Consider the following 25,222-nt stretch of genomic DNA (forward strand, 5'->3'; position numbering starts at 1 on the left):
TGTGGAACCAATTCTAGATCACTACAATATAGGAAATATTGCAATAAAGTGAGCCAAATGAATTTTTTGGCTTTACATTGCATATAAAAGTTACATTTACACTATACTATAGTCTATAAAGTGTGTAATAGCATTATGTCTAAAATAAACAGTGTACATGCATTAATTTTAAAATCCTTTGTCGCTAAAAAATGCTAACTATTATCTGAGCTTTCAGCTAGTTACAATCTTTTTGCTAGTGGAGGGTCTTCCTCATTGTTGATGGCTGCTGACTGATAAATAGGGTGGTGGTTTCTTTTGTTTTGTTTTTAGGGTGGTGGTTTCTGAAGGTTGGGTGACTGTGGCAGTTTCTTAAAGTAAGATTGACTCTTCCTTTCAGGAAGGATTTCTCTAGCATGTGATGTTGTTTGATAACATTTTACTCACAGTAGAACTTCTTTCAGAATTGGAGTCAGTCCTCTCAAGCCCTGCTGCTCCTTTATCCACCGAGTTTATGTAATATTCTAAATCCTTTGTTGTCATTTCAACAGTCTTCACAGCAACTTCACCAGGAGTAGATTCCATGTCAAGAAACCACTTTCTTTGCTCATGCATAAGAAGCAACTCGTCATTCATTCAATTTTATCATGAGACAGCAGCAATTCATCCCATCTTCAGGCTCCAGTTCTTTTCTTTTCCTGTTTCCACCTCTTCTGCAGTTACTTCTGCTGAAGTCTTGAACCCCTCAAAGTCATCCATGAGAGTTGGAATCAGCTTCTTCTGAACTCCTGTTAATGTTGATGTTTTGACCTTTACTCATAAATTACAAATGTTCTTACTAGCATCTAGAATGGTGAATTCTTTTTGGAAAGTTTTCTGTTTACTTTATCCAGATTCATCAGAAGAATCACCATCTGTGGTAGCTATAACCTTATGAAATGTATTTCTTAAATAATAAGACTTGAAAGTAAGAATGATCTTGATCCATGGGCTACACAATGGATGTTATGTTAACAGATATGAAAACAACATTAATCTTGTCCATCTTCATTAGATGAATGACCAGGTGCATTGTCAATGAGCAATAATATTTTAAAAGGAAAATTTTTTCTGAGGAGTGGGTCTTAACTGGGGGGCTTAAAATAACAATAAACCATGTTGTAAACAGATGTGCTATCATCCAGGCTTTGTTGTTCCATTTATAGAGCAAAGGCAGAGGAGATTCAGCATAATTCTTAAGGACCCTAGGATTTTCAGAATGGTAAGTGAGCATTGGCTTCTGCATTAGCCCCTAACAAGAGAATCAGCCTGTCTTGAAAGGTTTGAAGCCAGGCATTGACTTCTCTCTAGCTGTGAAAGTCTTAGATGGCATCTTCACCAATAGAAGGCTGTTTTGCCTACATAAAAAGCTGTTGTTTAGTGTAGTCATTTTCATTAATTATCTTAGCTAGATCTTCTGGAAAACTTGTCATATTCTTCGAGATAAGTTCTTGATGCTTTCTTCGTCTTGTACTTCTATGTTATGGAGATGGCTTTTTTCTTTTAAACCTCATGGACCAACCTCTGCTAGCTTCAGACTTCTGCAGCTTCCTCACCTCTCTCAGTCTTAATTGGAATTGAAGAGAGTTAGGCCCTGCTGTGGATTAGTTTTTGGCTTCAGGGAATGTTGTAGCTGGTTTCATCTTCTATTCAGACCACTACAACTTTCTTCATATCAGCAATTAAGGATGTTTTGCTTTGTTATTATTCATGTGTTCACTGGAGTAGCACTTTTAATTTCCTTCAGGGATTTTTCCTTTGCATTCACAACTTGGCTAACTGGCACAAGAGGTCTAGTTTTTGGCCTGTGTTGGCTTTTGGTATGCCTTTCTAGCTAATAAGCTTTATCACTTCGGGCTTTTGATTTAAAGTGAGAGGTGAGTAACAGCTTTTCACTTGAACACTTAGAGGCCATTGTAGGGTTATTAGTTGGCCTAATTTCAATGTTATTGTGTCTCAGCGAATAGGGAAACCTGAGGAGAGGGAGAGAGAGATAGGGAAATGGCTGGTTGGTAGAGCAGTCAGAACCTACACAGCATTTATCGATTATGTTCTCTGTCTTGTGTGGTTTGTGGTATCCCCAAACTATCAATGCTAGTAACATCAAAGATCATTTATCGCAGATCACCATAACAAATGTAATAAAATAAATAAATTAGATATGTTAGAGAATTACCAAAATGTGACAGAGACTTAGGTGAGCAAATGCTGTTGGAAAAATGACATCATAGACTTGTTCCACTCAGGGTTCCACAGACCTTCACTTCATTTTTTCTTTTTTTAAAGGCAATATCTATGAAGTGTATAAAATGAAGTATGCCTGTATACAAAATTAGAGGCATTAATCTAGCATACTAAGTAGTTGAAGAATTATTTATGAACTTATATTGTAGTTTTCATTCTATTGTGGTAGAGCCATAGATGAAAAGATGAGATCAGTAAATAATAGTGATTTTCATTTGAAGGACTTTGTTGTGGTTATTTATTTATTTATTTATTTGAAGATTTTATTTATTTATTTGACAGAGAGGCAGTGGGAGAGGGAACACAAGCAGAGGGAGTGGGAGAGGGAGAAGCAGGCTTCCCACTGAGCAGGGAGCCCGATGCGGGGCTTGATCCCAGAACACTGGGCTCATGACCTGAGCCCAAGGCAGGCGCTTAACGACTGAGCCACCCAGGCGCCCCTGTTGTGGTAATTTATTAATTCAGGAATTACAGTTGACCTAATAAGAATGAAGAGATCAAAGTGATTCTTATTAATAAGATTTGATAGAAGGAAAAATTCATTCCATGAATTTGCTGAAAAAATGCATACATTTAAATCCAGTATTGTAAAATCTTTCTTCTACTAAAAATAGAAATTTTATGAAATGGAAATATAGTATGCATACTAGTTGTTCCTAGGGTAAGTCCTGAGGTGTAGCAGAAGACATACTTAATACTCTGTGCTCCAGTGCCCCCTTGTGCCTATTACGAAAAGGCACCATTAGTTTCTACTGGAAAAATTGGGATATACATTATAAGAGCTCTCCGGAAACAAAACATTGCAAGCTTGCAGATAGGGTTTCATATTGTAAACTTTCTGGGCCCAAGATTTATGTCCTTTTGATTTCAGAGTATGCTCTTCTATTAAAGCTCTTTCTTTCCACAGAAGCTGCTTCATTAACACTTACATGGCATTTGGGAAGTATGTAGTACATGTATATTTAATCTCAGTTTTCAGTGTTTTTATTTATTGATTTTATTTATTTATTTTTTAGTGTTTTTATGTATCTTTCCTTACCCTTACCTCCCTTTTAAAAGCAAAAAAAGGGAAGTGTGGAAATGGATATGTCAGAGGACTCGCTAAGTGGGGTTTTTCCTTCTCTCAAGGAAAAAGAATCCTAGGATCAACCTGTGCCATGATAATGTGGTATAATTGTAGACATTTTTGGCCTGCCAGCATATTAGGAGCCTACATTTGAACTTGCCATCTCATTCTTCTATCCTTTACCTGTAAAGGCATGTAAGACTTCATAGTATAATCCCAGTAAGTATAATACTATATTATTGTTGCCTTTAGGAGAAGGGAATGGCTTGGTTTTTTATGATGCTCATTTGTCCTTCTTTTTCAGTTAAATTCTCTACTTACAGCTTGTTGTTGTTTTTTAATTAGAGTAAAATTTACCTTTTCTTTGGTCAGCAGTTCTGAGGACAAATGCATAGTAATGTAACTATTACCACAGTCAACATGTAGAACTGTTCAATCACTTTGCCAGAAAATTTCCTTTGGTACCACTCCTTTGTAGTCAAACCTTTAAAGCCCCTCCACTTTTCTTAATCCTAGACAACTAATAATCAATTCTCAATCATTTGTGTTTTGACTTTCACTGAATGTCATATGAATAGAATTATACAATATGTACGTAGCCTTTTGAGTCAGGTTTCTTTCAGTTATCTAAAAGCATTTGAGATTTATCCATATTGTTGGATGTATCAATCGTTTGTTCCTTTTTAGTGCTGAGAAGTATTTCATTATACGGGTGTGCCATGGTTTGTTTATCCATTCCCATTTTGTGTTGTTTCTAGCTTCTGTCTTTTAAAAAGAAAACTGCTATATACATTCATATTCAGATTTTTGTGTAAATGTATGTTTTCATTTCACATGACTGAAACTTTAGCCACTCTATTAGGTATGTAATGGTATCTCATTGTGGTTTTTATTGCTATTTCTCTAATGACTAATGATTTTGAATATCTTTTCATGTGCTTATTTGCCATCTGTATATCTTTGGTGAAATACCTGTTCAAATCTTATCCCATGGTGTTTTTTGCTTAGTTTTCTTTTTGTTGAATTTTGAAAGTTCTTTATATATTCTGGATACTAGTCTTTTTTCAAATATTCTGTTATAGTCTGTGGTTTATTCTTTCATTTTCTTAAAGTCTTCCACAAATTTTTTTTTTTAATTTTGATGACATCAAATTCATCACATTTTTTTCTTTTATGGTCTGTGCTTTTGAAGTCCTTTCTAAGAATTTTTTGCCTAACCCAAAGACAGGAAGAATTTGTTTTTCAAGAAGTTTAAGTTTAAGTCTGTAACTATTTGGGTCTAATTTTTGTATATAGTATGAACTATGGATTGAAGTTCATTTTTTTTTTGCATATGAATGTACAGTTATATCAGCAGCATTTGTTGAAAAGATTATCTCCTTTGAATTGGATTTGTTCATTTGTCAAAAATCATTTACCAGTTTTATATGGATTCGGTTTCTGGACTTTAGTCTGTCTTTTTTTTTTTTTTTTTTTTAAAGATTTTATTTATTTATTTGACAGAGAGAAACAGTGAGAGAGGGAACACAAGCAAGGGAAGTGTGAGAGGGAGAAGCAAGCCTCCGGCAGAGCAGGGAGCCCAATGCGGGGCTCGGTCCCAGGACCCTGGGATCATGACCTGAGCCGAAGGCAGATGCTTAACGGCGGAGCCACCCAGGCGTCCCTGGGACTTTATTCTCTTGTATTGATTTGTGTGTCTTTGTTTTTGGCAACATCACACTCTCTTTATTACTATAGCTTTATAGTGAGTCTTGAAACCAAACAGTGTGAGTCCTCCAGCCTTTTGTTGTTCAAAATTGTTTGTACCCTTCCCGTGTAAATTTTAGAGTCTGCAAAAATTCTGCAGGGATTTTGATTGGAATTGCATTGAGTCTATAGATCAATTTAGGGAAGAATTTACTTTTTAATACTGAGTCTTTCACTGTGTTCATTATGAACACAGTGTATCTGTCCTTGTATTGGGACCTTCAGTTTCTTTTATCAGTGTTTTAACAATTCTCACATACACATCCTAAACAACTTTTGATAATTTTCTCCATACATTGTCTATTTTTTGTTATCTTAAAATACTGCCGCTGTTTTGATGAGGAGCAGGAGTATGCAGCATTATACATGCTCTTCCTACCCAAGACTGTAGCAATCAAAGTACCTCTCTCAGGTTTCTGCATTCTGGTGCTTAGTCTCAGCTTCAGTCAGAGGTCATTCTTTATCGAATTAGATTACTGGCCCGCCCTAATAGAAAGAATCCTGTATATATTTTTTTACTTCTTTTAGGGATATAGGTATATTTAGTCAGAATATGCATACAGCCTAAAAGGTACAGATTGTTTGTTGGTTTTGTTTTTTAGATAAGGGATATTCCTCATGTATTTTTCTCATATTTTTAAACTCATGCTTTTATCTACAAGAGGGAACTAACCTTTATAGTTGAAGGAAGATAAAACCGTAAGGGTAATAGGTTACCAGGGCTCAAAAAAACATGACTCTAAAAAAGTTATAATGTGAATTCAGTTCCCCACCACTTGAGACCAAGCCAATTCTGTTCTTCATTCCTTATTTTCTAAATTGGATCAGTACCATTAACTGACATAATTTAGTTGAGAATATACAAATAATTTCAGTATAGACTACTAAATGCGTTGGTAGGTGCTTAAGTGCATACAAGATGATAGAGACCTATGGCTCAGTTCAAGTGATAGAAACTTGTTTTTGAGAACCAGACTTCTGAAGTGTTTCTTGAAGCCTGGAAGTTCAGAGGCCTGATAAGAGACTGTAAGGTTCAGATTGAGTTGAAAAAGAGGTGGACTGCAGTATTTGCTGAATGAATGAACGGTTGGTAGACATTGAAAATGGAATGCTCAAGGTAAATGTGAAAGTAAGGATGAAAGGAAATAATAGATTGTTAAAGATTTCTGATGGGGTGCCTGGGTGGCTCAGTTGGTTAAGCCCAGCTCTTGATTTTGGCTCAGGTCATGATCTCAGTGTTGTGAGACCAACTGCCACGTGGGGCTCCACGCTGGGCATGGAGTCTGCTTATGATTCTCTCTCTCCCTCTCCTCTGCTCCCCTTTCTCTCACTCCCTCTCTTAAAAAAAAAAAAAAAGATTTCTGATATGGAGTAGTTCTGGAGGATGACAAGGTCTAGAGAGACTGAGGGTAAAAGAGGTGAAAAGTTACTGTGGTTGAGAAATTTAGAAAACTTGGAGGCTCAGTTATGGTATTAAAACTATGAATAACTTAATAAAGGGAAACTTGTCTCTTTTTAAAACAGTATTTCATCTCATTTTATTTGATCCCTTTTGACTCCTGTTGATTGTAAAATAACTCAATGAAGAAATCTTTGATATAGTCAAATAATTTGAGTACCACTAATGGAAAGTTGATCACATCCCTTTCTGTGGCTCTGTTCTATCAATTGTAAGGGTTAGGATATACCTAAGGGGAGAGTCCATAAGTCCTCTGTCCTGTTTCAAAATAATCTTGGCATGTAAGATCCCCTGAAATGTAAGGCCAACACAAATATGACTCTTTCAAGTAGATTCTAGGCATTATTTTTAAATACTAATAAGTTTTTAAAAAAAGGGAAAAGGCCATCAGAATGAAATAACTTTTTATTCAGTGTCAGAATTCTACCAGTATTTAATTAAGTACTACCAGTATGTTTTATTAAAATGTAATTAGATCTTCTTTAATACTTTCGTACTTTCAGCCAACTACAGTATTCAATACCTGAATTTTTATTTGGACAGTTATACATGGTTTTTCCTCCCAACCTGAGGTCTGGAGACAGTGCCAGCATAAAGTGTTATAAAAAGTATTGGGGAACAAAATTTCAGCCACCAGGTTTTTTAGACTTCAGTAGCACTTAAGCATTTAAGTCATCCAATGTTATAATTAAAAATAACAAGTGTTTTATTGTGGTACTAGAATATATGCTGTCTGAAGAAGGATCCGTATACTAAGGTCGAGCACCAATTTTGAGGTAGATACTTATTTTATTTTTTGTATTTCAGAAAGAAAACTCTTGAGATTCCAAGTCCTTTTTTTTTTTTTTAAATTAAAAACTGGGGCCTACCATTTTTGTCAAGTATTTTAGACAATTAGAATTACTCTAGGCATTGGAGAATGACCTAATTGTGTTTCATTCCTATCATATGCTTTGCTGATTTTATACTTGTTCAAGGATAATAGGCGTGACTACAAAGGGCCATTACAAAGCCTATGTTAGGTGTCTCATCCGTATATGCTGTGTACCAAGACACTATTATCACCACAGATCCTTGGTGCTTAGCTAGGTGAGATCATGTGGACTTCCTGATATCTCAGTTTCTTTGATCTTCAGTTGAATTTCCTGGGATGCCAAATTGTCTTTCACATGTTTTTGGGAATAGAGAGCTGTGTGTGTGTGTGTGTGTGTGTGTGTGTGTGTGTGTGTGTGTGTTACGTAGACACAAAGAGTCTAACCTATGGAGAAAAGATCAAAGTGTGGAACACACCTTTGCTTATTTGACCTACCTTTAGGTCCTCTACCTAATAGGGCTCTAGAAAATCCATTGCTGGATCTGTGTTAAAATGTAAAGACAATTTGTTGTACTTTTGGAGCTAACTAACTTTTTGCTTCAAAAAACAAGGCAATAAATTTATGATTCTACTTCTCTTTCCCCGTCAAGGGTACTGTGGCTATAGTTAGGTTTTATTATGAATAATGTTGAATCTTAATGGTCTGTTTATACCTTGTATCCGTTGGATTCTTTAAGGATGTTGTATTAGTTCTTTAATATATATAAATGTGAATTATGAAGGGCACTGAACTGCCTAGAGTCCCTGCTCTGAAGTTATTTTCCATCCTCAATTCTTTTCTCTTAATATATGAACTGATTATATACCTTTTTATGACACTAAAATCTCTTTTTGACATAAGTAACTTGTTTTCCGATTATTTTAAGTGAATGCATTACATCACAGCCCATTTTTATAAAAAGAATAAACTTTTTTTTAAATTAATACGCTTTATTTTTTAGAACAGTTTTAAGTTCACAGCAGAACTGAGTGGAAGGTACAGAGTTTCTGTACACCTCATCACGCTCAGACCCCTTCCAGTTTTCCCTTATACAACTGATGAGGCAATACTTAACGTGTTACTATTAACTAAAGTCCATAATTTACATTATGGTTTACTGTTTGTGTTGTATAATTCTATGAGTTTTGACAAATGCATAGTGTCATTGGTCAGCCATTATAGTATCATATACAGTTGTTATATTGTCCAGAAAAATCCCCTGTGCTCCAAATATATGCTCTCCCCCACAAGCGAATCACTGACAACTATTTAACTTTTTGTTGTCCCTCTAATTTTGCTTTTTGCAGAACTTCATATGGCTGGATTATAGTATATAGCCTTTTCAGAGTAACTTTAACTTAGCAATATGTATTTTTATGCATTCATGTCCTCATGGCTTGATAGTCTTGAGTCCATTTCCTTCCTTCCTCCATTCCTTCCTCCCTCCCTCTCTTCCTTCCTCCCTCCCTCCCTGTCTCTCTCTCTCTCTCCCTCCTTTCCTTTCCTTTCCTTTCCTTTCCTTTCCTTTCCTTTCCTTCTTTCGATTTTATTTATTTATTTGACAGAGAGAGCACAGGCAGGGGGAGCGGCAGGGAGAGGGAGAAGCAGGCTCCCCTCTGACCAAGGAGCCCAATGTGGGGCTCAGTCCCAGGACCCTGGGATCATGACCTGAGCCAAAGGCAGGCGTTTAACCAACTGAGCCACCCAGGCCCCCTGAAATTTCATTTCTTTCTATTGCTGAGTAATATTTATTGTATGGATGCACCACAACTTGTTTATTCACCTGTTGAAAGACATTTTGGTTGCTTCCAAATTCTGGCAATTCTGAGTAAAGCTGGCAATAAATACTATAGAATATATAAGTATTAGCCATTTACATGAGAGTTTTCTAAAATACATTTCTGCATCATCTTAGATGATTATTCTGGATATAAATTTAGACTTTTCCTGTGTCACTCATAGGAGAGACAGACATTAAATATACACAGACATATTTCATTTGTGTCAGATGGTGTAAAGACAAGATATATGTTGGTATGAAAGTGTATATAGAGGGTTTTTAACCTTTTGCATATATTTTTAAATTAAACAAATACCCATTTAATATTGAATTATAATACAATGATACAACTTTAGGACCAATTTTGAGTCCTAGGGTAAAAGATTTTCTGAGGTCTTTGGGAAACTTTTCATAGTTCTTAAGTGCTGCGGAAGCATGCGCTAACAGTCTCTCTCCCTGTTTTGCTTTTATAATCTGCTTTGCACTTGGAAACTAGTATAATTTTTTATTATCTGTATACTAGTGTCAATGAGTTCTGAATGAAGATGAGATAATTCACCTTTGGGTAAAGTGCATTTGCCTTTAGTGAATAGAATTTGTAACATCTTTCTTGACTCTTTAGGAGACTTTTGGCCATTTTCATTCAACTGTATTTCAGAGAGATAGTAGTACTATTACCTACATACCAGTATTATATTTAGAACTCAGTATATTTTCCCTCAAATATATTTGATCTTCATTAATAAAATAAGTAGCATGTTTCTCTATCCCAAATAACTGTTTTATTAATATATATTTGAATAGTTAGGTCAAGAATCAGAAGTATATTTTAATCTTACTAATTTGTTATTAATCCCCATTACGAGTTCTTTGTAAATAATATAAACAAAGGGCATTTACTACTACTTTACAATATTATAGAAAGTATTTCTGTGGTAACTTTCTAAGAAACCTATTGCAGAAGGTAAATGGAAGGAATTAAAAATAGAAAAACTAGGGGTGCCTGGATGGCTCACTTGGTGGACTGCCTTCGGCTCAGGTCATGATCCCAGGGTCCTGGGATTGAGTCCTGCGTTGGGCTCCCTGCTCCTCGGGAAGCCTGCTTCTCCCCTCTCCCTCTGCCTGCTGCTCCCCCTGCTTATGTTCTCTCTCTGTCAAATAAATAAATAAAATCTTTTAAAAAAAATACGGAAACTAGAAACCAGAAGTAATTTTTAGTAGTGTGAAAATAAGAAACAAGTACTTGATTTTTTTTAATGTAAAGTATGAAAGAAATATGTTTTACCTATGGCCAGCTCTTCTTTGAAAAGTTTTTTAACTGGGGGCGCCTGGTGGCTCTATTGGTTGAGTGACCAACTCTTGATTTTGGCTCAGGTCATGACCTTAGGATCCTGGAGTTGAGCCCCCAGCATGCTCAGTAGGGAGTCTGCTCTCACCACCCCCCCATCCCCGGTTGTGCACACACTCTTTCTCTCTCTCTCTCAAATAAATAGATCTTTTAAAAATGTTTAAAAAAAAGAGAAAAGTTATTTAATTGGAACAGCCAATCTGTAAAGAAGAATACCAGTGATGGTTTTGTGTTGCCCCAGCTACCCGTTGGATTAACTGCCAATTACATTATCTTCTGAGGCTCAATTAATGAAAGACCACATGGCTATAGTCAAGAACATTTGTATAGTCCCTGGTATATACTGTGGAAGGGAAGTCCCTATTTCTTTTCCCCAGGCAGAAAAAGGAGCACTTGGATATTTTTCTAATATGCTAGAATATTTAGAAATCCTCCTAATGCAGAGGAAGGAGGCGGAAATGTTCATCCTTCTTAATTCACCCTCAGCCCTGATTTTTATCACATGCCAGTAATTTATAGTGTCTTAATTGTCCAGTCCAGTGGGTTTTTAAAATTTGTCTGCAGCCTTTGAAGATGTTAACTTGCCTTTTCATATGAAACTTACCTTTTTGATTGGAATAGTACCTTCTCTAGACGTTATACTTTGTTTTCCTTCTCAGTTGTGTTCATTTGTTTCTTTTCCTCTGGTAGCCTGTAAGGTTTGAGATTTTATATGCTTTTATTTTCTTTCCTATGAATTTCTCATTCTCCACATTTTCTCTACTGCATATTTCATTTCCTATAACCTGAACCCAGACCACCTTTCCTCTAGGTCAGTTAGAATATTCTCCAAGTGTGCTTGATTTTCTTTCCCGTAAGCATAGTATTCCCTTTTTTAAAGTATTTCCCCTTTCTTCATCTGTTAAATCCTGCATTTTTCTTCAAATCCTGTTTAAATGTCACTTATGTCATTTAGGTTTTCCCAGTTTATCCAGGCTATATTTGTTACTTTCTCCTCTAAGCTATTAAAGTAATACTCTGCATATTTGTATTATCCCACTCATTACACTGATTTATCATTATTGAATGTCTATAGCCATACTAAAGTAAAAAATCTTAAAATCATAGATGTGCAGATTTTATTTTGTCCAGAATTGTGACTGACACATAGTAGGCACATTTCAAGAATTGTAAGCATGTGTGCATGAATGATTGCATGAAACAAAGATGTTGTAAGAACATATTTATAGTAATATATCAAAATAGGAACTGTTATTTTTTATAGCCACAGTGTATAATATATTTGAGTAAATTGCAACATGCATATGAAAACAAATGGTTGTAAAGCAGTTGGTAAATAATATATGTAATTAGAATCCTAGAGATCAAATAATGTATCCTACATAATAAGAATTTAAATAACATAAAAAAATATCAATGTTTGGCAAAACAGGGAATAGAATCTATGAATTAAGATTATTTTTTGGCTCTTTGTCAAGAGTGTTTGCCATAGATAAGCTGTTTAAAACTATTTCTAGGGGCGCCTGGGTGGCACAGCGGTTAAGCGTCTGCCTTCGGCTCAGGGCGTGATCCCGGCGTTGTGGGATCGAGCCCCACATCAGGCTCCTCTGCTGGGAGCCTGCTTCTTCCTCTCCCACTCCCCCTGCTTGTGTTCCCTCTCTTGCTGGTTGTCTCTATCTCTGTCAAATAAATAAATAAAATCTTTAAAAAAAAAAAAACACTACTTCTAAATTAAAGTCAGACTATCAGTTTTTGCTCATTTTTTTATGTGTTCAAACTTTATTCTCTAAAATCTGTAAGTATTTTGGCAGATATTTTACTTTCCTGATTGTGAATTTCTTAAAGCCCAACCTGTAATGGAAACTATACTTTCAAATTCTATAAATAGGATAATTAAATGGTATGTATTATAATTTGCACATTCATTTTTTAAAACTAAAGTGTGAGTAGGTATATTTTGCAAATAAGTTTTTAAGTCAGTTATCTTTTACTAAATGAAAGTTTTTCTATACAAATAATGTTTTAAACATTGCTTATGTTCTGTAGTCAGCCAGCCTAAAGTACATTGATCCCACAGAATAAGTGAAGTGTAATACTGAAACCACATGTTGTAATATTATTGTAAAATATTATTCTGCTCTTTTATTCTGTACCTGTAGTGTTGTTTCATTGGAATTATATATTCTAACTTTAAATGGATGATTTTAGGAATACCTCTTTTCCTGTCATTCCCCTCCTCAGTCCTTAGCTTCTTGTAGCTGGGACAGAAATATCTGAGAGGAGTGACTGGATTGGCGTTTATAGCAGTAATAGTGGCAGAAAAGATTTGTCAGTTGCGTGATTGAGAGTATAAATTTTCAAAACTGTGGAGCTCTCACACTGAGTTTAAGAGGCTAAAAATCAACTGCTAGGGAAAAGAAATCAGAAGCTAATATTTACCTAGAAGATGATTGATATTCATGCTGTCCCCTAAGATTTCCAACCTACTTTAAAAATTACTCCTAGGAACTGGAATTATATATACATCATGGGAGCTTTAGTATTTGACCTCTTTTTTATAAAAACAGTATACTTAGTATAATCTCTAATCATGCGTCAAAAATCAAAACCAGAATTTGAGCCTTTTTCTAAATAAATTATGTTGGAGATTTATGAACAAGCATTTGTAATATGTAGGACTTTGCATTTAACTTGGATTTTTCTTCCTGGAGACTTTTTAGTTGCTGTCCCTTTCCTTTAAACTCTCTAGTTACATCCATATCTTCAGATATGTAAACTACTCTCAGGTATCCCTTTTTTCTTAACCTATAGAAAACCTTTCTTCACTGACTTACTCTCATGCTTTAAAAGCATTCTCAGAATTTGAGTTCCTGGAAGGCTTTTTCCTTTTTGTTTAGTCAAGCTGCTTCTCTCTCTCCTTCACTTTTTTAAATGTCTAGAAACTACTCTTCTGTCAAGCTGCCTTATGCTAAAAAACTGAACTGCTGAAGAGAGACATTTTCCATATAGATGATATTTAGTTTTCCTCCTCTGAGCCATTCAGCAGTTCTTAGTTTGTTCAGTGGTGCTATCGAACAAACAGAGAACTTAGGTATTATCATTTGTGTGTCATTATTTACATAATTGTCTAAAAGGACTTTATGTTATATCCTAAATCTCATTAATTTAATACCACATTTAAAATTTATTTTTTACAGATTTTATTTATTTAAGAGAGTGAGTTAGTGAGAGGAGGGGCAGAGGGAGAGGGAAAGAGAGAATCTGGAGAGAGCCTGCGCTGGGCGGAGCCCAACGTGGGGCTCTATCCCAGGACCCTGAGATCAGGACCTGAGCCAAAATCAAGAGTCGGATGCTTAACCAACTCTGCCACCCTGGCGCCCCCACCCCCACGTTTGGAAATTTTTCAGTATTTGGGCAGAGATGACCAGGTTTTGGTCCCCCCACCGGATTGGTTATCATCAAATTATTTATATAGATTTGTAGATGGATAAATCTTGTGGAAAACTCATCCATTTTTCCTCCATATTGCTATTTTATAGAGCAATATTCTGTTAGGTATCTCATAATAGGAGATTTTAGGGACAAATGGGGAAAATCTTGTGGTATAAACAATCTTATTAATAATGGACAGTGAACATTGGCATTATTAAAAACCTCGAGAAGACTTCTGATAAAATTAGACATTTGTACTTACTAGTTCATGATTGTTTATAACTTATCTGGCTTCCGTAGTGCTTATTTATATACAAAGAAATAATGATTCTATAATGTAGACTGTAGTTTGAGGAATGTTAATATAGTCTAATGCTTTTATTTTTAATACACAAAATTCTTTAGAAGCTAGTTGTATCCCATCACTGTTCTCACATGACATGATGCAGATCACTTTTACTTTTAGAGTGCATAAAAAGGTGAGGCCCATCGTGTACCACGTTGGTGTGATAATACTAGTATTATTATTGATACCAAGGTAAAAATAACTAAATTTGTTTTTATCACTTGACTTTATAGTGGCAATAGTTGTGCAATTTTAATCATCTTTATAAATACCAGTGAAAATAGTATATTGTTAGAGAATACAAGCTTTTAGTTATTGGTCATTGTTTTTATTTCATCATTCTAGGAAAATAAGTAGGGGATTCTCCTAGGACCTTTCAAAAATTTTGTGATAAATATTAATGAATTTTAACTCCAAAAATGTCCATGACACTAATCTGAAATATTGTTTCAAATTGGTGCATTAGTAGATTTTTATATAGCTAATATTTTTACTGTTCCCACATTATTTTTCCCAAATTAACTGTATAACATTTGCAGATAAAGATTGTGGCTTACTTTACCTAAAATAAAGTGGCAGGGCTGAAATTACAATTTAGATAAAAATAATTCTTAGCTTTAATATTCTATTATTTTGATATGTGTAAGTTGAATGTAGGTGTCCAAGTGACCAGAATCCATTTGCCACTTTCAAGCAATCAAGCTATGTAAGAGAAGAGAGACATTTTCCATATAGATGATAATTGTGTTTGAACAGTTTATTTTTTATTTTTTAAGATTTCATTTTTATTTGAGAGAGAGAGCATGAACTGGGTGGGGGGAGGGGCAGAAGGAGAGGGAGAAGCAGAACCCCCTACCCCTGAGCACGTAGGAGCCAGATGTGGGGCCCGACGTGGGGCTCAATCCCAGGGCCCCAAGATTATGACCTGAGCTGAAGTCAGATGCTTAACTGATTGAGCCATCCAGGCGCCCTGTGTTTGAAGGGTTTAGGTTAATTTAATGGGTCACATAGCAGAAACTGTGTCGCATGGCAGATGCTTATAGTTCCTTCATCTTGCTAGTGGTTCCTCTGACAGTCTGACAGCTTTTCTTTCAGTGTCTGCTGTATGCATATATAAAATAGAGAATTTGTGCATGTTGAGATCTGTTGTAGAAGTCATGTATTAAAAAAGATATATGACAGTCTTTTAATTATCTAGTGACCAGTTCTTCAAAATCACTGTTTTGTTTCTTGAGCTAAAAGATGTATTTACCACGTGTTCACTATGAAATAATTATTTTTAATGATTATTTTGCTGAGCCTTTTTCTCACATCATATTCACTCTTATGGTAATCACCACAATATCCATAGCTGTTAATTCTTGATGTATATCTCTTATTTCTGAATTCCCAGTGTTCATAATGATAGGCTCAAATATGCAGTCAAGTGTTTACTGAATGAAATCTTCCTTTTCTTTTTTTCTACTTAAGTATGAATGCAGTGATTAATTAGTAAATGAAGCAACTGTGTTTATGTTGCATTTAGGACCTTTTTTCTTTTCTTTCTTTCCTTTTTTTTTTCAAATTAGTCATTTATTCATACTTGTTATATGTTTTACATGATGCTGGGTCGTCAAAATATTTGCTGAGCACTTTAGTTTGTTAGGCACCATGCCAGGTACTAGAGATGAAAAAAAAAAAAAAGATGAAGGCATACTAATCCTTGCCCTCGAGGATCTTGTATCTTTAGTTAATAAGAAGGAAATAAGCAGGCCAAAGGACCTAATAGAGGTGAACAAGGTGGGAGTCAATATAAAGTAACATAAAACTAAACAACCAAGTAAGTATATACAGTGTTTTTGGTAGGTTTGCAGCTTAATGGAAAGAAACTATGCCTCCCCAAACCTCACCCCACATACCTACCAATATACCATAATGCTGAATTAGTTACTCATTCAGTTAGCCAACTTACAAAATCTTACCTATATTGGTATAGAGAATCCAGCATGGGCACTGAGCATCCCTGCATGTTCTTGCTAGATATACCAAGCATGGGAAACCCTGACCACTCTTTTCTTGGGCCATTTCTCAGAGTTGTGTTTGCAGTGAGCAACAATGAAGGGTGAAGTAATAACTTCCTCCAAATATCATGCTTGCTTCTATTTATTATACAAGGGGAACCCCTCCTCCCGTCTCCCAGCCAAGATCAGTGTTCCTCTTCTGTGACACAACTCTCTGTGTGCATAGGTATATATCTTTGGGCTCTTGGCATCCTTTCCGTGGGTCTTAGGAGGCATGAGGGGTCAACACAAGCAGCACGCTTTTACTTTGCTTTAAGTAGTAAGTAGCTTTTGCTCTAAGTCATAAAGTCTTAGGAGACTCATGTCTTTTGCCAGAATCCATGAAACAATAATAGGCTAGCTTATTTAGTTTCTGTCTATCTATCTGTTGACATTCAAACACTTCACTGTTTTGATAATATGAAGGTAAGTTGGCTATACAGCAAAGGAAAAGAATTTCATTTCCTTTGTCCCCAGGGTCCTAGTGGATTCCTAAAACTGTCAGTGACACTGTCCATGCAAGATAAGCCATGAGTTTAGAAAGTTCACTTCAGGGGCGCCTTGGTGGCTCAGTCCTTAAGCGTCTGCCTTCGGCTCAGGGTGTGATCCCGGAGTCCTGGGATCCAGCCCCACATTGGGCTCCTCTGCTGAGAGCCTGGCTTCTTCCTCTCCCACTCCCCCTGCTTGTGTTCCCTCTCTTGCTGGCTGTCTCTATCACTGTCAAATAAATAAATAAAATCTTAAAAAAAAAAAAGTTCACTTCATGCTGAAAACTTCAATTTTTTATCAAGGGTTTTATATCTGGAAGAATTTACATTGAAATAATACCCTTTATGGTAGGGAAATGTTTAAAACCTTGGCTCTTTAGGTTCTTGACTGAAATATTTTGTCAGTAAGACCATATATATTGTCCATGAGGGGAAAACAAAGATACCACTCAGGTTTTCCTGAGCATTGTCTCTGCTTCACTTTTCTGTAGTTTTCAAAAGCCCATTTACACGACAATTTAGTGATTACATACTCTTACAAGATTTTAAGTCGTACAGAAATTGGTATAGTTTGAAACTTTGCATATCATCAGGTAGACCTCCTGAACACCTTAGGATACATTTTTAGAAGAAGTCAGTAGTTTTGTTGGCTCCTTCCTTGACTTGGGCTCCTGCTCTGACTTGACATAGATAACTTGGAATAGGTGTTAACTGCTTGAACAGTGTATTCTTCTTTCACAGTTCTAACAGGTAAGTATATCTAACTAGCTTCCTAGTGAGCAGCAGCACAAAGACCTCAGAACCAAATATAATACTAGTTTGTGTCCATGTTTAAAAGTCAGTGATTTTAAGAGTCAGGAGATATTTAATATTTATTAAGTACTTTGCATATGTGCAGCACTGTACGGGATACTGTATCATCTTTACCCTCAGTGAGTTTGCAGCCATAATATAAAAATATTCTCATGGTATTTGAAGAATATAGGGCAGAATCTGATTATATACTAAATAAACTATATGAAAAATAACTTCTTGTAGAAGTTCAAAGGTAAGTTTGAGTGAAAGTGGGAGTTATAAACATTTTGGAAGAACTTGGGTGAGGTCAGAAGAACAGGATTTAAATGAGGGGAAAGTGAAACACTTCAGATGTAAGGGAGCAGAAGATGGGTGGAAGAAGAAAACAAGAATGCCTCCAACAAAACTTACAATGTAGTAGGGAAGACAGCTCTATGAAGAGATCATCTTAGGTAGTGAATGAAAAAGGATGAAAGTGGGAGAAGAAGGGGTTGAATGAATGGGTGTAAGAGAGTCCGCTTTGGTTTTCCAAATATTAACATTGATGTTTCTATTTTAGAGGTAAAGCTTTCAGGCTTTCACCATTGAGTATGCTGTTACTTGTGGGGTTTTCAGTATTACCATCATTGTGTTGGAGTAGCTTCCTTTTATTCCTAGTTGGAATATTTTTAATCATGCAAAATGTTGATTGTGTCAAATGGTTTTTCTGTGTCAAGCAAGAGGATCATGTAGTATTTTTTCCTCCATTCTGTTAATATGGTATATTGCACTGATTGTTACATGTTGAACCATCCTTGAATTGCCACCTGTCTTTGTAAGTAAAGTTTTATTGGAACGAAGCCAAACCCATTTGTTTACATAATATCTGTGGCTGCTTTTGTATTATAAAATCAGAGGTAAGAAGGTATGACAGAGACCATATAGTTTGCAAAGCCTAAAGTAGTTAGTATTTCCCAACCTCTGCTTCTAGAGTCATCAGTATCCACAGTCTTTAGTATGTCTTTAGTAGATATCAGCCAGTCTGTACTGACTAACATTGTGTAATTTGCTTTACTTAATAAATGTATGGTTTATCTTCTTGACATACAACAAGTAGGGAGTTCTAATGTGGTTAATGAGAAAGTTAGTTAAATAGTGATTTTAAGAGAAATGTTAATTCAGATAATGTATTTGTTAGTGTCCTTTCTAATTCAACTTCATGCCTTTATTTTAAAGTAACCTACTCTGGGGGCTCCTGGATAACAGTTGGTTTAGCATCCAACTCTTGGTTTTGGCTCAGGTTACAATCTCAGTGTTATGACATTGAGCCCTGCATTGGACTCCGTGCTCAGCTCACAGTCTCCTTGAGACCTCCGTCTCCCTCTGCCTCTCCCCCACTAGCTCTCTCCCTTTCTAAAATAAATAAATAAATCTTTAAAAAAAATATATATATATCACATTCTGCATTGCTCATGGAGTTTTATGTTTTCTTTTCTATAGGTGTATGTGGAATTTGATGATCTTGAATGGGATAAACGAGAGTGGGTTAAAGTATATGAAGATTTTTCAACTTTCTTGGTGGAATACCACTTAATCTGGGCCAGAAGGATCGACCCTAGCCAGACTCAGGGATCAAAGAGCAAACAAATTCAGTGGCCTGCATTGGTAAGATCTATTCCTGTTTGATTAAACATTCTCAGTTGTTTGTTTTAAAAGAACAGGAACTGAATGTAAGTTCAGATTTATCTTGGTGATCATAGATTATTCCTGAAGAGGCTCTGAAGTATCTGGCGGAAATATCAAAGTATGGCTTTTATTTTGTTAAACAGCTTTATATGTTCTTTTTGTTAGTACTCTCTTAGCATATTTAGTCTAGAAATAGTTTATCCAGTTAGGAGAAACATATAAATTGGATTAAAGGTTACTAACAAATAGTTGACTAGTTTGTGTGTAATGTGGAACAATTTTACAAGACTGAGACTTTGTAGGTAGATGATAAGAAGGTACTTTTCATAAAGCATTCAATAGCATGTTATTTTTCTTCGTTTATTAAATTTAATAAAAATTGAATTCATTGTGGGTGAAAGTAGATATTTAATGTGAAGTTATATATTCACGTAATAGGTAAAATTACTTAAAATCAGAAAATATTCTATTTGAGAAATACAGTTTTCACAAAATTCTCAGCTAGTTTGAGGAGTTTTGTAAAAGAAACATACTAAGGAAGCCTGTCTGGCTGAGTCGGAAGAACATGCCACTCTTGATTTCTGAGTTGTGAGTTCAATCCCCACATTACGTGTGGAGATTACGTTAAAAGAAAAGAAAAGAAAAAAGAAAAGAAACATACCAACTAAATAAGATAGTTCTATTAGGAAGAAAGCCATATCTGTTTAACCATTGGGCTGTATATATTTGAATGAAATCATTTTCTTACATTGATATCAAATAAATATTTTTAAAGCCATTAAAACATTATTTCAGGTATTTGGTATAAGTACCATGAGAGTACGTACTTTCAGATGTTTTTAAGCATAAATTAACTATTTACAAGAGTAGTTTTTCTTGTTAATAATTGTAGTGCTTAAATATTTTCTTTTTTAGTAGGTTAGACCTTTAAAAGTCTTAGGAGGTAAGTGGTTAAAAAGAAAATGCAGGGAGGGAAAAAGAGAATGAAATGAACTAATGTTTTTAAAAGAAAATACATATAATTTCAAAAGATGGAAGATGATATCTATGAGCTATAGTTTTGGTAAGATACTTTGAATACTCTAGCAAAATAAGATAATTTTATCCATGGTAGATTTTAAGAAATATTTGTTGGATGAATATATTGAATTGTTAATATGAAGATTTTAAAGCCATGACTAACATGTTTTTTTATTTTATAAACTTTAACTCAAGAATTGGTTAAAACTTGACATTTATGTGAATTTTATATGAAAAGCCTCAAAAGCAGGAAGCAGTAACAATAATACCAGAAAGTATGCCTCAGTATCACGGTTAAAGAATAAACAGAACTTGAGAAACCCTTTGTCCTGTCTTAGAGGTAATTATTAAAATCAAGGTGAATTCCTATATATTCATAAATTACTGATTTTGGAGAAAATTTTAATTAGAAAATATTGTTTAATAATAATTTTTGTCATTATTTTAGAAATTTCTGTTGAAAACCTTTTAACCTCACAAAATATTTAATTATGTAACCTCTTTTTAAAAAATTCAGCTTGTTTTTTCTTATACAAAAAAAGGGTACACATTAAAAAATTGGAAAATGCTAAATGGCATAAGGTAGAAAATCATAAATCTATTTTCATCACCAAGCATGACATATTTTGACAAATTTTCTTATAAAGTATTTCTCTGCTTTTTTTTCCACTATAGAATTAAAGAATTTTTAAAAATATGGTAAAATATGCTTAACATAAAATTTTCCACTTTAATCATTTTTAAGTATAAAGTTCAGTGGCATTGAGTATATTCACACTGTTGTACAATCATCCATCTATAGAACTTATTCCATCTTGCAGAACTGAAACTGTGTTCCTATTGAACAGCAACTCCCCATTCCTTCTTCCCAGCTCCTGGCAGCTACCATTTTATTTTCTGTCTCTGGGATTTTGACTACTCTGCCTACCTCAATAGAAGAGGAATCATCTGGTATTTGTCTTTTCATGACTGGCCTATTTCAGCATAATGTCTGCGAGGTTTATTTTTATTTAGTACCTGTATGAGAATTTCCTTCCTTTATAAGGCTGAATAATATTTCATTATGTATGTACCGCATTTTATTTATTCATTTGTCTGTTGAGGGGCCCTTATGTCGCTTCCACCTCTTGGCTGTTGTGAGTAATGCTGCTATGTACACAGGTGTACATATATCTCATTGAGACCATGCTTTCAATTCTTTTGACAATTGCTGAAGAAGTAGAATTGCTGGATCATATGGTAATTGTATTTTTAAAACTTTTGAGTAACTGCCATACTGTTTTCCATAGCAGCTGTACTGTTTTACATTCTTGGCAATACTTGTTGGTTTTAGTTTTTGATAATAGCCATCCTAATGGGTGTGAGGTAGTAGTACCTCCTTGTGGTTTTGATTTACATTTCCCTAATGGTTAGTGGTATTGAGCATCTTTTCTTTTGCTTATATGCTATTTGTTTATCTTCGTTGAAGAAATGTCTATTCAAGTTTTGCCCATTTTTTAATCAGGTTGTTTTTATTTGTTTAGTTCTAGGAGTTCTCTATATATTCTGGATATTAATCCCTTATTAGATGGAATCTGCAAACATTTTCTTCCATTCTGTGGTTGCCTTTTTACTCTGTTGACAGTGTCTTTTGATGTACAAAATTTTTAATATTCATAAAATCCAGTTTATTTATTTTTTTGGTTACCCATACCTTTGGTGTCATAGCCAAGAAATCATTGCCAAATCCAACATCATGAAGCTTTTATTGTATCTTTTCTTCTAGGAGTTTTCTCGTTTTAGGCTTTATATGTAGGCTTTTGATCTGTTTTGAGCTAATTTTTGCTTATGGTATTAGGTGAGTGTTCAGCTTCTTTCATTTGCTTGTTGATATCCAGTTTTCCTATTACCATTTGTTAAAAAGACTTTCCTTTTTCTTTTGAATGGTCTTGGCACCTTGTGCAAAAATTATTTGACCTTATATGCAAGTGTTTATTTCTGTGTTCTGTATTCTATCAGTCTACATATCTGTGTTTATGCCTGTACCACACTGCTTTGATTACTGTAGCTTTGTAGTAAAATTTTTTGATGATTTATTTATTTATTTGAGAGAGAGAGAGAGTGCATGCTAATGGGAGGGAGTGGCATAAGGAGAGGGAGAGAGAATCCCAAGCCAACTTCTCACTTAGTGCAGAGCCCCATACAGAGCTCAATATCATGACATGAGCTGAAATTATAAGTTGGATGCTCAACTATGACTGAGCCACCCAGGCACCCCATGTAGCTTTGTAGTAAGTTTTGAAATCAGGAAATGTGAGTACTCCAACTTTGTTTTTTTTCAAGACTGTTTTGGCCATTCAGTGTCCTTTGGAATTCCAAAAGAGTTTCAGGATGGATACTTCCCTACTTCAGCCTGAAACTGTGGAATTTTGATAAAGGTTGCATTGAATCTGTAGATTACTTTGGGTGGTATTGAAATCTTAACAATAATAAGCCTTTCAGTTCATGACCACAGATGTCTTTCCATTTATTTGTATTTTCTTTAAAATTTTTTTTAGCAGTGTTTTGTAGTTTTCAGTATACAGGTCTTTCACTTACTTGGTCAATTTTTAAGTAATTTACTCTTTTTGATGCTATTGTAAATGGAATCAATTTGATAATTTCATTTTCAGATTGTTCATTATTAGAATATAGAAACACAGCTGATTTTTATGTGTTGATTTTATATCCTTCTGCTTAGCTTAACATGATACTCAATTGTGAAAGACTGCAAGCTTTTCTTCTAAGATTGGGAATAAGACCAAGAGGGCACTTTTCTGATCAACATAGTATTGGAAGTTCTAGCCAGAGCAGGTAGACAAGAAAAAGAAAAAAAAGGCATCTAAACTAGAAAGGAAGAAGTAAAGTTATATCTGTTTGCAGATGATGTGATCTTACATATAAAAACCCCTAAAGATTTTATGTGCCTTCCCATGTATTAAAACTAATAAATAAGTAACAGGATATAAAATCTCTGCTTTCTAATCATAGTTTTAGCTAAGACTGCATTAAAATTGTAGATCCTGCTTTTTTTACTTGATATTTCATTGTATTCATTCCTCCTCACAGGTAATAATTTTAAGTTTTTAATGACTACATAATATTTCATCCTATAATGATCCATTTCCCTAATGTTTGGTTTTGTTCCTAATTTTTTTGTGATTATAAATAACTGGTAAATATTATTGTGATAAATATGTATATCTTTGCATCTCTGATTATTTTAAAAATTTAGATTCATAGTAGTAGAATTACTGGTCAGAGGGTATGAACTTGAAAAAAATATATAAAAACCTCCTGATACTCTCCACAAATACTTACTGCCATTGTCCCCAGTCAGTGTGTGAGTGCTTTCATCTGACCCTCATCCTAAGCCCCCACCTCACTCCCACCCCCCACAAACATTGATTACTTATTTTCAGATTGTCTTATTTGAAAATCCAAACATTTAAAAAAAGGATTTTTACAACTTGAGTACAGAAGTGAATGTTGTAATTTTTATATCTACTAATTTGATATTTTAAAATACCATTTCATTGTTTTAATTTGCATTTCTTTAATGGGATAAATATTCATACTTATTAGCAACTTGTATTTTTGTGATTGTCTTTTTTCAATTAATTATTAGGATTTTGTGTTTTTCTAGTATTTGTTGTAAGCTTTCTTTATATTATTAGAGATACTATAATCCTTTTTGTATTTGTCTCAAGGTTTGCTCAGCTCATTTTATGATAGCAAGTCTTTTTGAATTGTATACTTATATTTAAAGGACATCTATATAATGAGATATCTTCCTTAATTCAGACAGTCAGGATGTGTTTTCTTTCCTTTCTTCCTGTTTCTTTCCTTTCTTTGTTTCAGGAGGTTGTAAAAATGAATGGAACAAATAATTGAAATGACAGTGCTTGGTATACTTTAGAAAATAATCATTTTTAAGTTTCATGAGACTTCTGCAAACACCCATTTATGTTTAGTACACATAACTGAGATTGTATTGTTTCTCTACTGTTCATTAAAATAAGGCTTGTGTAACGATATCTATAAACAGCAGTTATGAAATTCAGAGTTTTTAAATTCATATAGCAGAATAAATATAATAAATATATCTACAAATTTGAGAAATTTTTGGGTTACATATGAAATGGCAATAGAATTAAGCATGGGGTGGGGAAGAATTAAACAGCGGAAACTAATATTCTTGTCTTTAATTCTCTACAAATTTAATGTTTCTAATTCTGTGTACATGATACTTGCTTTCATGTTCTTTTGTACTTAAACATATGTTTGTATTATCCTCTTTCTAGTTTCACCCCTCGTGTGGTACCTGTTAAATATTGCATATTATATTTTCTACTTATTCTAAGAAATCAGTAGAAACTGGCAGTGTACCTGCTGGTTCTTGAAATTATGACATAACAAAAAAAATTCTGTTGTCTCATTAACCTTTTCTAAAGTTTATTTTAAAAATTTAAAAATTAAAACTTCAACAAAATATAGGATAGTATAATACCCAGTTCTCTGGAATTGTCTCTTCATCTTTCTTTCCAGTATATCGATAGCAAAACATACATTGGAGCACCACCTATATAACATGCTGAAGTGGTGTCTTTTTTTGGGGGGGGGGATGACTTGGTCCTGTATGATCAGGGTACCACCTGAGGCTATTCTGATGATGAAAGCCAAGGTGTCTTACATTTTTATGTAAGTTACTTAATATATTGTTAAATTTCATTTTTTTAAAGTAAAGTAAAATACTCATGAAATCCCATTTATCTGCACCAGGGAAAGAAAGTGTTGGCATTCATAATTGAAATCAACGAATAACCTACCTAACTGGATTAGGGCCCTGGCTCCATCTCCTTTAGGAAAACCTTCTGTGGGGAGTGGGGCTTCGACCCTAACCC

At 34.6% G+C, this 25,222-nt stretch overlaps 1 protein-coding gene across 6 annotated transcripts in view; it reads left to right on the top strand.

The window, feature by feature from the left end:
* JMJD1C (jumonji domain containing 1C) overlaps nucleotides 1–25,222 on the top strand; it is a 322,853-nt gene that overhangs the window by 114,931 nt on the left and 182,700 nt on the right. For all 6 annotated transcript variants that reach the window (XM_057308405.1, XM_057308400.1, XM_057308401.1 and 3 more), the window contains one exon: nucleotides 19,095–19,259. Coding sequence is in view for 4 of the 6 variants with exons in the window: in XM_057308400.1 (XP_057164383.1) it covers nucleotides 19,095–19,259 (165 nt within the window). In the remaining 2 variants the exon portion in view is untranslated. The remainder of the gene's footprint in view (nucleotides 1–19,094; nucleotides 19,260–25,222) is intronic.

Source organism: Ursus arctos, unplaced genomic scaffold (assembly GCF_023065955.2).
Source record: "Ursus arctos isolate Adak ecotype North America unplaced genomic scaffold, UrsArc2.0 scaffold_7, whole genome shotgun sequence".
In the NCBI taxonomy this organism is placed as follows: Eukaryota; Metazoa; Chordata; class Mammalia; order Carnivora; family Ursidae; genus Ursus; species Ursus arctos.